Source organism: Oryzias melastigma, linkage group LG12, assembly GCF_002922805.2.
Source record: "Oryzias melastigma strain HK-1 linkage group LG12, ASM292280v2, whole genome shotgun sequence".
Taxonomy (NCBI): domain Eukaryota; kingdom Metazoa; phylum Chordata; class Actinopteri; order Beloniformes; family Adrianichthyidae; genus Oryzias; species Oryzias melastigma.
Window position 1 is genome coordinate 12,309,695 of NC_050523.1, and position 13,598 is coordinate 12,323,292.

Genomic DNA, 13,598 nt, shown 5'->3' on the forward strand with positions numbered 1-13,598 from the left:
ATATATATATATATATATATATATATATATATATATATATATATATATATATAAATATATATATATATATATATATATACAAGTTTTATCAGAGGATGTAAAATATCTTACTTTATCTTTCTTGCAGGTTAAAGCAGCAAAAGTTAAACATGGCCATCACCTCTGCGACAAACACTCAGACTATAGCCAGCTCCACACAGTCCTCTGGGCCGTCGTTGTATCCGCCTTCGCTCCCTAAACACAAGACCAGCGACAAGACAGAAAAAGCAGACAAACAGTCCAAGAAACCCTCCGTGATCCCTTTTCACCATCGCTTAACTGTCACGCAGGATGGCCCCTTGGAACAGGACTCACCTGGAGGGCCTCAAATGGGTGGTATTGTTGCACTCGATCCACCCATGGAGACTCTAGCCTCTATGCCAACCTGCAAATATTCCAAATCCATATCGAATGGCAGGAAACCGCCAGAGTCCCTTCTTCATTCACCAATGTCTCCCCTTCCACCCACTCTGAGTCCGCACCCCCGGATGCAGGATCCAGAGGGTTTAGATGCGCCTCTGGACGTTACGGTGTGTCCAGATGGGGGATCGGGAGTGGGAGTAATCACCAGCGAGACAGCCGTGTACACCGATCTTCTCAGGCAGCGGGAGAACGGGGTCGGCTGGTGGAGAGGCTTCAGGACTCCCAGAACTGATAAGACGGAGTTCTGTCCACCTGAGCTTCCCTTAGACAACCTGGAGGAAATGAACTCAGAGGTGACTGCAGATTCAGTTCCTCTCAAAAGGTAGGAAAAAGCATTGATGAGTAAAAGAAAACACATAACTGTGAGAATGTGTGCTTTGCTTCAACACGTTTCTTTGCCTCCGCCAGACTCTACACACAGACTCACAAGAGGTTTAAAATCTCAGAAGAGAGAGTGAGGGACCACATTAAAGCACTCGGCTTGTTTGAGCAGCCGGGTGTGGAGGCGCTGAGGGAGAATGGCGAAGATCCCTACGACTTCAAGGAAGGAGACATCGAGTATACTTTCTCTTCTTCCAAAAGGTTAAAGGGTCCAGGTCGAGAACCAAGCAAGAAAGCCAAGGTATCATTGTACACAGTACATTGTTTGTTTGTTAGGGACTATGAACAAATGCATCAATCTCACTAGAGAGGGAATGTTTTTTTTTTCAGATATAAGATACTTTCTATCCGCAGTCCTCCAGCACAACATAACATGTTAGAAACAATTAAAATATTTGGTAATAGAACTATTAAAATGTATCTTATCTTTAAGTACAAATCCATAATAGATATTGAGAAGAGTATTCATTGTGGCATTTTTAAGAATATGGTTTTTCAATTATAAGTAGAAGGTGAGAAAGTTTGTGGACGACTTTATTGAAAGAAGGCTGATGCAGGATCTTGGGTCCAAAGCAGTTCCAAGATGTTCTGATCATCTGCTCAAAGCAAGTTTGAACAATTTCTTCAGGGGAGGAGGTGCAATCTAGTCTACAGTTTTCAATATGAATCACACATTTAGAATACTTCATGCAGTTATCAAAAAAACACCAATTGCATTTACTAATCAAAGCAGTTTCTCATCAAAGGCCTTTAAGGCTTATTATACAGAAACTTCAATAGTTTTAGTGGACCAGCAGGAAATAATAAATAGAAAATTAGTTCACATCCAGTTTGGACTTTAATGACTTAGATCACTAAAGTTCTCCCAAAGTATTAATTTTTTGCATTGTTTTGAACTCTGTTTTCTTCTTGAACGGGGGATATATTTTCATAAGTAAGAAACTGCACACAGTCCATTTAAACTCAATCGTTGTTCAACTTTGGAGTACATAGATACACACAAATGGACTGCAGATAAAAGAATTAGCGCTAAGGTGTATTTCACTGTTTTTTTTACACAGTGGAAGATTTTACACCTTGTTTTTATGTATTTTTTTAATTAAAGGATGACTAAAAATATATATTTTTTTACTTTAAAGGGAGAAGAGATCACCAATGATGCATCAACTGTGCCTGATGGAAAAGACGCTATGTCCATTTTTAACTCTGCTCCAAAATCAGGTAAAGATGTCAGCAGCACTACCACTCTCCACACTTCAGTTTACCCATTACCCAGAGTGCTGCTGCAGCTTCTCTTCAATATTTTTTTTGATATTTTTTCCCTGATGTTTTTTATTTTATTTTTTTCGCCCATTTCAGACGAATCGGGTCAAGATGATGCTGCTGCTAAAGCTAATCCTTCTCTGACCAGAGAAAAAGATCTGGTGGTCAACATCTCTGATCTGGATAACATATTTGATGAAGATGAAGAAGAGTTGGGCGTAAGATACACTCACTTATCCCTTTTTAAGCCACCATTGGAAGTCGTACTACTGATTCAGTAAAAAAGTATTAGCTCTTTTTATGGGATGTCCTTGTCTTTAGATGGACTCATTTTTCTTTGTAATAATCCGTAGACTGTTTACCCGAACCAGCATCAGACCAAGCTACTCGTGCCAACAGAAGATCGTCCTGCTGGCAAAGAAGGGAGAGTTAATGTCCCTTATCCATCAAGTGAGTAATAGGTATTTTGTTTGCAAAAGCTCCATAAAATATCTTTACTCAAATAATGTGTAGATAAAATCTTTTTTATTACTGTCTGGAGATATATATTCATATATTATCATTTTCTTTGTTCCTGCCTTTGTTTCTGTGTCATTTTAGCAGTCGCAGATCTCCAGCGGATGTTTCCAACCCCTCCTTCGCTAGAACAGCACCCGGCTTTCTCTCCAATCACACCCCATCGGGACACCCCGAGTCTGGAGCCCCCAGCGCCCAGCGGAGTGGCGGACCACCTACCCTCCTTGGCTGCTTTCCAGCTTGCTGAATGTAGGATGGAGATGGAGGAGAGTGTGGCCAGTCCAGGGCAAGATGATATCAAAGTGAGCAGTTTAAATATTCAGATTAGCTGTGAGATACGTGTGGAGTTAACAGGCATCTATTTTTCTCTCTTTCACAGCCACAGATAAGTTCCTCCATGTTTGCTCCTTTATCCTGCCTTCCCAGCCAGAATCTGCCACCCTTGAAGATTCCCGATCAGTGTTATTACCGACCATCCTGGGCAGTTTTACCCAAAATGGAACATTTCACCACCGTCATGCATCCTCGCAATGTTTTTTCCAAGGATGGATACACGTGAGTGTTCACAGCCAAAACATATTTGTTAAGTGTGTGTTTTTTGACTAAATTTTTGGTATTTTTCAATCATCCAGAAACATTCCCAGTGTCAACGCCCTCACCGACCAAGACTACGGCCAGATGAGCGGTACGACCGCCTCCGTGAGCACCACCATCCTCCCTTCTCCCGCCATGCCCCAATTTTCTGTGCCCACCCCACGGACTCCCCGTACGCCCAGAGGGATTAACGCTGCGAGCTCAGGGCAGGGTTCAGTGAAGCAGGACGGCACTGAGCTCAGCTCACCAGTTTCTACCCCGTCCACCAGCCTACCCCTCAGCTCTGTGGAGCCCCTAGCCCGGCCGGGGCCCTCTTTGCCTGAGGCCCACAGCCTGTACGTGGTCCTCCTGCTCTCAGACTCTGTCCTTAGCGTATTCAAGGACCGAAACTTTGACAGCTGCTGCATCTGTGCCTGCAATATGAATGTCAAAGGGGCAGACGTGGGGGTGTACATCCCGGATTCCACCTGTGAGGATCAATACCGCTGCATGTGCGGCTTCAGCGCCATCATCAACAGGCGGCTGGCTCACGGTACGGGCCTTTTCCTGGAAGACGAGCTGGATATATTTGGCCGGACGTCTGAAGTGGGCCAAGCCGCCCAGAGGAGGCTGGCTTTATGTCGGCGGGACCCAATCATGGGGGACTCCAGAGCCAAGCAGCCTCAGGATGCTACCCCCGCCTCTCCATCCGTCATGATCGTTCTGCAGGAGCAGTGCTCGCATCCCATTTCCTCTCTGGCATCGCTTCACCTGCCTCTCAGCTGCTCTTGCCACGGACGCAAGGGGGCACTTCTCCAAAGTTGGATGTCTGAAAAGCAGTGGGCGGATGAGAGTGACGCCTGTGTGGAGTGTTACAATGCTTTGATGCAGGGGCTGCAGTATGTGGACAACCCCACAGGGGGGAAAGTGGATCTAGCTGTTGTCAGAAGTAGTGCTCTTCATTCCTGGCCACACACTAACGGTAAGAAACTGCAAAAGAAGATTGCTTAAAATAGATCAAATATGATTTAGCTTTTTTACATGTATGATATGTTTTGTGATTGTTTTGTTTCTTTGGTGTGCAGAACCATTTGTACAGTTTTTAATGTAACCTCTCTGTGTGTGTGTATGTGTGTGTGTGTGTGCGTTTCTGGCAATTTCCAAAGTGGTGGATATGAGCATGTTGTCGTCACAGGATATGGTTCGTATGCTGCTATCTTTGCAGCCTTTCCTGCAGGACGCCATCCAGAAGAAGCGAACAGGCCGGACCTGGGAAAACATCCAGCACGTTCAGGGTCCGCTGACCTGGCAGCAGTTTCACAAGATGGCTGGAAGAGGCTCTTATGGTGAAATTGCTCATTTTTTCTATGCCACTTGCAATGTAATATAGTGTTTTAGGAATGATCTCCAGAGTAAACGTGATCCTTTGTATAACCTCAGGTTCAGAGGAGTCTCCGGAGCCTCTGCCCATTCCTACAGTGTTGGTAGGCTACGACCGGGAGCGGGACTTCTTGGCGTTGTCTCCTTTGGCGTTACCTTTTTGGGAGAAGCTTCTGCTGGAACCATACGGAGGCCAGCGTGATGTTGCCTACATTGTGCTTTGCCCTAATAGCCCCTCCCTGCTGACTGCTGCGCGGTCCTTCTTTCTGGAGCTCAGTGCTGTTTACGAGGTAGGATCAGAGTCAGAAATGGGATTCAAACTGGTTGAATATGTAAATTAACAAATCTCTTTACAGTAAAAGAAGGCACACTCACTGGCCACTTTATTAGGTACACCTGCCAACATAAATTTCTAATCAGCCAATCACATGGCAGCAACTCCATACAATTAGGATGTAGACATGGTCAAGTCGATCTGCTGCAGTTCAAACCGAGCATCAGAATGGAGAAAAAACATTGTTTTAAGTGACTTTGAACGTGACATGGTTGTTCTGAGTATTTCAGAAACTGCTGATCTACGGGGATTTTCACCCACAACCATCTCTAGGGTTTATAGAGAATGGTCAGAAAAAGAGAAAATATCCAGTGAGCAGCAGTTCTGTGACTGGAAATGCCTTGTTGATGTCAGAGGTCAGAGGAGAATGGCCAGACTGGTTCCACCTGATAGAAAGGCAACAGTAACTCGTAGAACTACTGGTTACAGCTGACGTATGTGGAAGAGAATCTCTGAACGCACAATTCGAACAACCTTGAGGCAGATGGGCTACAGCAGCAGGAGATCAAACCGGGTACCACTGCTGTCATCTAAGAACAGGACACTGAGGTTACAATCCACACAAACTCGCCAAAATTGGACAAAAGAAGACTAGAGAAATGCTGTCTGGTCGGATGAGTCTCCATTTATGCTGCAACATTTGGATGGTAGGGTCAGAATTTGGCGTCAACAACATGAAAGCCTGGATCTATCCTACCTTGTATCTATGGTTCAGACTGGTAGTGGGGGTGTAATGGTGTGGAAGATATTTTCTTGGCACATTTTGGGCCCCTTATCAGTTGAGCTGTGTGATGCTATCATGTCAATATGAACCAAACTCTCAGAGGAATGTTTCCAATACCTCGTTGAATCTACGCCACCGAGGATTAAAGCAGCTCTGAAAGTCAAAATCGGGGCTTATGGTGTACCTAATAAAGTGAGTGAATAAGATGCTAACGAGAACACGTTTTTTCTTCAGACATGCCGGCTTGGGAAGCACCGCCCTCTAGCGAAGGTGTCCAGAGATGGTCTTCTTCAGGTTGGGGATGACGTGGAGCCAGAAAAGCTGGAGGACTTGGATGTTGACCGCTGGTTAACTGGACCCTGGGCTGGCCAGCAGCACACTGACAACCTCATCAAACTTAAACTCTATGCTTACACCTGCAAAAAACAACTAGGTAAGAACAAATGCTGACATCAGATTGTTTTTGATTGCTTTTATAGTTGGAGTACTGATGTTTTTTCTTTCCTTCAGGTCCGCAGTTGTCAGGCCTGACTTTGGACAGCAGTCTTTTGTTGCCCCCCAAAGCCCAGCCTCACATGAACAACTCCTCCCCGGCTCAGTCTGCATCTTCAGGACAGCCTCAAAGTTGGCCTGCTGATGGAGAGCAGGTTCCAGGTGCTGTGAATGCACCCAATGCTTCCACCCCGACAGGAGCCTCCGGCCTGACCGGGGAGGCCACCCAACCCGGATCCAGCAGCTCTAAAGGGCTCCCTTCTGCCACACCGTCAGCCAACATGACCGCAGAGCATCCTGAAATGTAAATCCAGTGAAAACAATAAAATTTAAAATGTTGTTTAGATTAACTTTGGCTTTCTTTATTTCCAGCTCCTCTGATCAGTCGAGAATCGGCATTCCTACGCTGGCTGACTCAGTAGACAGCCATGTTAACCCCCCAGCTGTCGTCGTTTACATCGTGGATGCCTTCCTCAGCTCAGCTACGACGAGAATCGACGGAGGAGAGGAAGAAGAAGGGGAAGAGGTGGAATTGAGTAGTGTCTGGCTGCTGGGGCTTCTTCGCTGCTACACAGAGATGCTGCAGACTCTACCGGAGAAGATTAGACCAGCAGTGGTGCTTCAGGTACAAATCTACCAGGATTTACAGTAGAATTAAACAACGTCCAGCTGCTAAAATGTGCTTCATTTTGCTTCAGGTTGTGCCCTGTCAGAATCTTCTGCAGCCAGCCAGTGGAGAGAGCCATTTGTACATGCAGCACCTGCGCTCTCTGGCCTTCTCTTGTTACTCTCAGAGCAGACGACTTCTCCGTCAGCAAACGCATATCAAGTCCCTCACCGGTTTTGGCCCAGTGTCCTCTGTTGGTTCAGTGCTTAAGAGTCCAGAAGTACGTTTTTTTATTTTTTTACTAAATATGCAGACTAAAAATCCTATTTCACTAACTTACTGACTTGTTTTTGTTATTCAGCACCCCAGCCCATTACAACTTTACTCTCCGCCATTTATTCTTGGCCCAAATCGGCCCAAGCAGCCAGAACCAGGAGAGGTGTGGGCAGAACTCCCTCCCAAATATAACGTGCTCTTTGTTGGATATTGCCTATCACACGACCAGCGCTGGATCCTGGTTTCCTGTACGGATCAGCAGGGAGAGCTTTTGGAGACCTGCATCATCAACATCGATGTTCCCAACAGGTTGGTTGAGCTCTTGTTCAAATGTTGTTCATTTTGCATAAATAAAACACAAACATAAAAGAAAAAATATCCGTTTTTTTTACTTTTGACAGAAGTTCCTTTCAAAATAAAAGACACCCTGATACATATGATTATCTCAAAGCGGTAAAAGTAGTAGTAACAAGATTAGTCGACTAATCGACTATTAAAATAGTCGACGACTAATTTAATTGTTGATTAGTCGTTATTTTATATTAAATGGTGTCAGAGTGTAGTAAAGTTGAACAAAGTTGTGAGTGTTCAGCACCAAAAAAAACATTTTTTTTTACATTATTTGACTTAGTGAGTCTAAAACTTTATCTTTAGTGAAAAATAGTTCCTTGTTTCAGATGCCGACCTTATTAGAGAGATAAATAATATACTTTCCATCAAACTCATTCTGACAGGTGACCTTTGACCCTATATATCCTTTATATATAAAATTGATACTAAATTGTTACATCATCTTGAGGAGTTTGATGTAAAGTAAATTCCTTATGTCTCTGTCTTATTTGATTTAATCTTGTTTTAATCACAGAAACTTATGAATTAAAAATTTAATAAACTAGTCGACTAATCGGAAAAAATAATCGGTGATTAGTCGATTAATAAAGTAATTGTTTTTGGCAGCTCTAGCAGTAAATGTAATTTCAGCAATGATTAAATAAAAATAGTTAATTTCACTGTTGTTGGTGGATCTCTGTAAATCTAACAAATCAAAATGAAATCCGATCTTATTAAGTAAAAACATTTAAAATTCCTTAAATTTTTCAAAAATGCAAAATTTGCTTAATAATTTACATCAGTTTTTTTTTTTTTTCTGCAGGACAAGGGACACAAAAACATGTCAAAATGTTGTAGTTTGACTTGTGATACTCACTGTCTTACTTTAATGTTACTTTTTAACATTTAGAAACTTTTTTTTCCTTTAATAGAAGAACCACATGTGGCTCCGGAGCTGCAGGTTGCAGATCTCCGTCTTAGCTCTTATCTAATCTTAAAAAATGTGCATTATGTGAGATCTCAAAAATGTAAATCCTTCTTTATTTATTATTTTTTTCAGAACAAGACGTCCAAAAGTATCACCTCGAAAGATGGGACTGCAGAAGCTGTGGGACTGGTGTATTGGTATCATTCAGATGACCTCTCAACCCTGGAGAATTGTCATCGGCCGCCTTGGCAGACTCGGTCACGGAGAGCTGAAAGGTAAAAAAAAATTATGCCAAATATGTTTTAGTATTTTAGCTAATTAATTAGAATCATGGAAATGTGGAAGTATCAAATATGTTTTATGCTCTCTCAAACAGACTGGAGTTCTCTCCTTGGAGAACATTCGCTGCATTCGATTGGACGTCAGCTGAGGGAAGCTTGCCGAATGTGTGGGATCTCTGCCGCCGACTCCCCGTCTATCCTCAGCGCATGTCTGGTAGCCATGGAGCCACAAGGTTCTTTTGTGATCATGCCTGGTATGCCATATTATTTGACTTTTATTTAAAATCCACGCATGTTTCATGGTCTCATTGCCTTCCACTCTAAGGGAAAACAGAACCTGTCTGAATTCTTCTGTTCTCTCTCTGCATGTGCAGACGCCGTGACCATGGGCTCTGTGTTTGGACGCAGTACCGCCTTGAACCTGCAGACGTCGCAGCTAAACACGCCCCAAGATGCTTCCTGTACACACATTTTAGTCTTCCCGACTTCTGCCACCACGCAGCTGGCAGCCAGCTCCTACCCAACAGAGGACAATAACGGTAGCGAACATCTCAATGGGCCGATTATGTCATGAGATTTGTAGAAATTGATGGTTTTCTTTTTAATGAAGACGGCTTTGCTAAAAGAAACATAGTCCGTGTCTGAAGTCTCTATCTTTCCTCAGACGACATGTTTGACCTCCCCTTCCCCGATGAGCTGGAGAACGACATTGGCCACGACATGATGCTGATCACAGGAAACCTGCACTCTTCCCCCAACCCGTCGCCGGTGCCGTCGCCTGGCTCGCTGGAGATGGGATCGCATTTCCAGCACACCAGGGTGAGAGTGGAAAAAGGAATCTTCTAGGGACTTCAGAAAAAAAGTGTTTACAAGTAATCTTAAAGAAATCATTTTACAGAGAAGTAAATACTGACTGAGGAGAAATCATACAGTTCTCTTTCTTTAGAGAGCGATTGTCAGTGAGTTGTTCAAAGACTGTGCAGTTCTGATGTAGCACTTTGAAACTCAAGTTTCTCATCTGAAAGCTGAAGTGACACTTTATACTTGCCATCATCAAAGGAGAATCAGAAGTATAAATCAGAACTATAAAAGGTGCTAACGGAAAGCAGAAGAGTGGAGCTGACAGCCTTATCTCCATCATGTTTCATAGAATACAAATTAAATGCAGACAAACAAACAAGGAAAGAGTATATTTGTACTGGACTATTAACTTTTTTGTGTTGTATAATGTTATTTAAGGCCAGGAGGTACAAGAAAAGTACATTGAAAATGGTACTTTTTTGTTGCTTGTAACTGTGTAAAATCCCATGAGTAAAATAAATATACTAATAATTTTGTATGAGTACAACATAAATAGAGGGAGATAATATATGTTTTCTTCTTTATTAACATGTTCATTTAGTATTATTTCGATGATATGTATTGTTGCTAAATTAAATAAAAAATGAATAAATACATGTAAAAAGAAAATAAATTAAAAAAATAAACATGATATCCTTTCAAAATAAAAGACACCTTGTGTTACATAGAATTCGCTCAATGTTGTCAATGAAGTAGCAAGTAGAGTAATGTCAGCAGTGATTTAAAAAAAGAAAAAACGTTTATTTTACCATTTCTGACAGATCTCTGCCAAAAAATATGTGAATCCAACTAAAATAAATAAATGGGAGCCAATTGTGACTCTCACGGTATTTCTTAACCCATAGGGCGCACTTAAATATTGTTCAAAAATAGAAAATTTGTCAGTTTGCCTTCATTCTGTTTGCTCTTTCTGACTTCCATTTGATTTTCCGTGGCACATGGCGCATAAAAATCTGATGTCTAAAATTTTTTAGCTCAGTAAAAATGTCAACTTTAATATTTCTTTAACCAAAGAGCAACAATGGAAGGGTGAAACAGTCACAGAGCCCTGATCTAGTTGATGTATCAGAATGGAGAAGGGAGCCAAAATGTGACAATTGTAGCTCCTACGTCCCGCCTAGAAGCTTTTTACAACAACATTTTGTCATTTACTCCTGATTTCAAACAATTAAAATTAAAAAAGCTTCATTATCATTAATCCTCCATCATGAGAATATTGCTACAACAACGTGCAAAAATACAATTTCACCGTAAAAGTAATTGTAAAGCCTTTTTTCAATCACTGACTTCTAATGATTTTAGTGGGATAATTATATTCTTAGCAAGAAAATGTTTTTTTTTCTTGTGACTCAGTCATAACTGCTATAGATTTGAATTTGCTTGAACGTTTGGTTGTGGATGAGGGAATACTTACTGAAATGAAAGTAATGATGTGATGTCCGGCGTTTGCAGAGCCAAGGGGAGCGCCTCCTGTCCAGGGACAATCCTCCAGAGGAGCTGAAGCAGCAGCCGCTGGCTCTAGGTTACTATGTCTCCACCGCACAGGCAAATGGGATTCCTCATTGGTTCTGGGCCTCCTGCCCACAAGCTGAAAGCCAGTGCCCACTTTTCCTTAAGGTACTCCAAAGATGCAGCACATGCAAGTGCGAGTGAATCTTGGAATGAAGACGATTCGTTTCATAATTGATTGCTCCAATTACTGGGTTGATTGAGAAGGCTTGCAAGTGAATTTTGACTAATGTCTTGTGTTCCTCCACTTCAGGCCTCTCTCCACCACCACATTTCCATAGCGCAGTCGGATGAGATGGTGTCTGATAAAACTAAAAGGGCTCCTCACCCCTTAGACTCAAAGACCACCTCTGATGTGCTCAGGTAAACCCATTATAGATTACAACCTGAATGAAAAAGTCGTGTTTATGGATTTAAAGCAGTGACAGCTGTACATCTTTTCTCCACACAGGTTTGTGTTGGAGCAGTACAACGCCCTCTCTTGGCTGACGTGTACTCCTGCAACCCAAGACCGCCAGTCCTGCCTGCCTGTGCACTTGGCTGTGCTGATCCAGATGTACAATGCCATACTGAACATGCTTTAGCCGTGCGGGTCGACGGTAACCTGCAGCTTGCCTGTGCCTCTTTCAGCCACCAGAGAGCAGCAGAGCTCTTCTCCTGTTTTCCAGCAGACATTTAAAAACTGAAACACAATAAATTCAAAGTGTGAAGCGGACCGTTTCCACATCAGGAGGACCTCGGAGCAGCTTGTACAGTTTGATAAAGTGGAGAAACATCCTTCAATTTACCAAGAGCGGCTCCTCTACGCATCTGTGAATGACATCAATGGAGACTTTTTGTGACACCTGTGAAAAAGGGGGACATCCCCACAAGTCTGCATGAAACACAAACACGGGAGTTTTTGTCTTGAACCGCACTGTCGAGCTTCTGGGAACATTGAGCTGGTCGCTGAACCCTTTGTTTCTTTCTAAAGAGGGACACATTTGATAATGGCACTTTTTACTTAACTTCCAAAGTGTTGTAGATATGAACACGATGGAAACTTTTTGACCAGAGATGTGTTGTTTATAATGTAATGCATTCATTTGCAAAGACTTATTTTTTAATATTTAAAACCATAAAAAGGAGAAACACAGCCTTTATTCCCAACTAAATGTCTTGGGATCTTGGGAAATAAAAAAAATGTCGATTTAATGCAATTGTAAAAAAATGCCATATTTATACAAAGTATATCACATCATAGAATTTGATATATATGAATATAAATATATGTAAATGTATAAATGAATCTTACCTCTTCCAAGCAGGCACTTATGTGGGGATGGGCACAGTTGTCTTTTTAGAAGTGGGCGCAGTATGAACATTTATCAAAGAGGATTCACTTTTGTTTTGTTTTCTACACATACCGAAAATTTTACATTTTTTATTTAATGACTAACTTAAAATGAAGCAGGAAATACAGTATAATGTATATTTATAATGTATTCCTATACTGAAAAAAGAAAAACTTGAAAGAGACAATTAAAAACCACGCTGTTTCCAGATATATTTAAGAATGACGCTTTATTTCATTGGCTTTCCTAAGTGATGTCAAGAAACCCATTAGAAAGGCCTGTTTCTTGAACCTCCTAACTGCTCTTTGTTGAAGTTCTGGCATGTTTGTACATACAATTTTGCAATGTGTTTCTTTTTTTGTTTGTTTTTTAGTAGAGCTGTACATTTTATGCTGGTTGGTTTATTTTAAATTATACAATTTTATGTTTGATTTGTTTGCTTAAGCTTTTTTTTGTTTTTTTTTTACATATGAGAAACATTATAAAGTGCAAACACATATAATTCCAGCTAAGAGATTCTGTTGTGAAGTAAACACAAATGTACAGACAAGTGCAAAAATTTGTTACATCTTTCATCACTTTGAATATTAAGCAGATCCACTTTAGTGGGAGTGATCTGTTACTTTTACACTCTTTTTTTAGTAAATTATTAAAACTCTTTAAAATGATGTGGTGGTCTGTGTTTTAATGTGCGGTTGGAGACAGTATAACCTTTTTTTCTGAAACTTTTCTTTATTGACGAGAAACAGTTTCTCCAAATCAAGATAATTTTTACGGAGCCCCTAAAGGGACATCGGGAAAAAAAAAATTTAAGTTAAAAAAAAAAAATAAAAAATTACTAACTGGTGGGCACCACTTACTATCTGGTGCACACCACTTACTAACTGGTGCGCACCACTTACTATCTGGTGGGCACCACTTACTAACTGGTGCCCACCACTTACTAACTGGTGCGCACCAGTTAGTAAGTAGTTCCCACCACTTACTGTCTTCCGATGTCGTAAGTGGTGCGCACCAGTTAGTAAGTGGTGCCCACCAGACAGTAAGTGGTGCGCACCAGTTAGTAATTTTTTTTTTTTTTTTTAACTTTCATTTTTTTTTCCCGATGTCGTAAGTGGTGCGCACCAGTTAGTAAGTGGTGCGCACCAGTTAGTAAGTGGTGCACACCAGTTAGTAAGTGGTGCGCACCAGATAGTAAGTGGTGCGCACCAGTTAGTAAGTGGTGCGCACCAGTTAGTAAGTGGTGCGCACCAGTTAGTAAGTGGTGCGCACCAGATAGTAAGTGGTGCCCACCAGTTAGTAATTTTTTTTTTTTTTTTTAACTTTAATTTTTTTTTTCCGATGTCC

General features: G+C 41.6%; 1 protein-coding gene across 4 annotated transcripts in view; it reads left to right on the forward strand.

The window, feature by feature from the left end:
* The window catches only part of LOC112163194 (mediator complex subunit 13L), an 83,842-nt gene extending 70,774 nt beyond the window's left edge, over positions 1-13,068 (forward strand). For 2 of the 4 annotated variants that reach the window (XM_036214443.1, XM_036214445.1), the window contains exons 10-30: positions 128-784; positions 871-1,084; positions 1,983-2,324; positions 2,460-2,556; positions 2,707-2,924; positions 3,002-3,177; positions 3,255-4,177; positions 4,362-4,541; positions 4,636-4,865; positions 5,868-6,066; positions 6,144-6,429; positions 6,498-6,750; positions 6,824-7,012; positions 7,094-7,317; positions 8,399-8,541; positions 8,643-8,801; positions 8,922-9,086; positions 9,212-9,366; positions 10,861-11,025; positions 11,171-11,280; positions 11,369-13,068. In XM_036214443.1, the coding sequence (XP_036070336.1) occupies positions 128-784; positions 871-1,084; positions 1,983-2,324; positions 2,460-2,556; positions 2,707-2,924; positions 3,002-3,177; positions 3,255-4,177; positions 4,362-4,541; positions 4,636-4,865; positions 5,868-6,066; positions 6,144-6,429; positions 6,498-6,750; positions 6,824-7,012; positions 7,094-7,317; positions 8,399-8,541; positions 8,643-8,801; positions 8,922-9,086; positions 9,212-9,366; positions 10,861-11,025; positions 11,171-11,280; positions 11,369-11,501 (5,218 nt within the window). In that variant the 3' untranslated portion in view covers positions 11,502-13,068. The remainder of the gene's footprint in view (positions 1-127; positions 785-870; positions 1,085-1,982; positions 2,325-2,459; positions 2,557-2,706; positions 2,925-3,001; positions 3,178-3,254; positions 4,178-4,361; positions 4,542-4,635; positions 4,866-5,867; positions 6,067-6,143; positions 6,430-6,497; positions 6,751-6,823; positions 7,013-7,093; positions 7,318-8,398; positions 8,542-8,642; positions 8,802-8,921; positions 9,087-9,211; positions 9,367-10,860; positions 11,026-11,170; positions 11,281-11,368) is intronic. The other 2 variants (XM_024299448.2, XM_036214444.1) reach the window with 2 other exon arrangements.
* Positions 13,069-13,598: the final 530 nt, after the last annotated feature.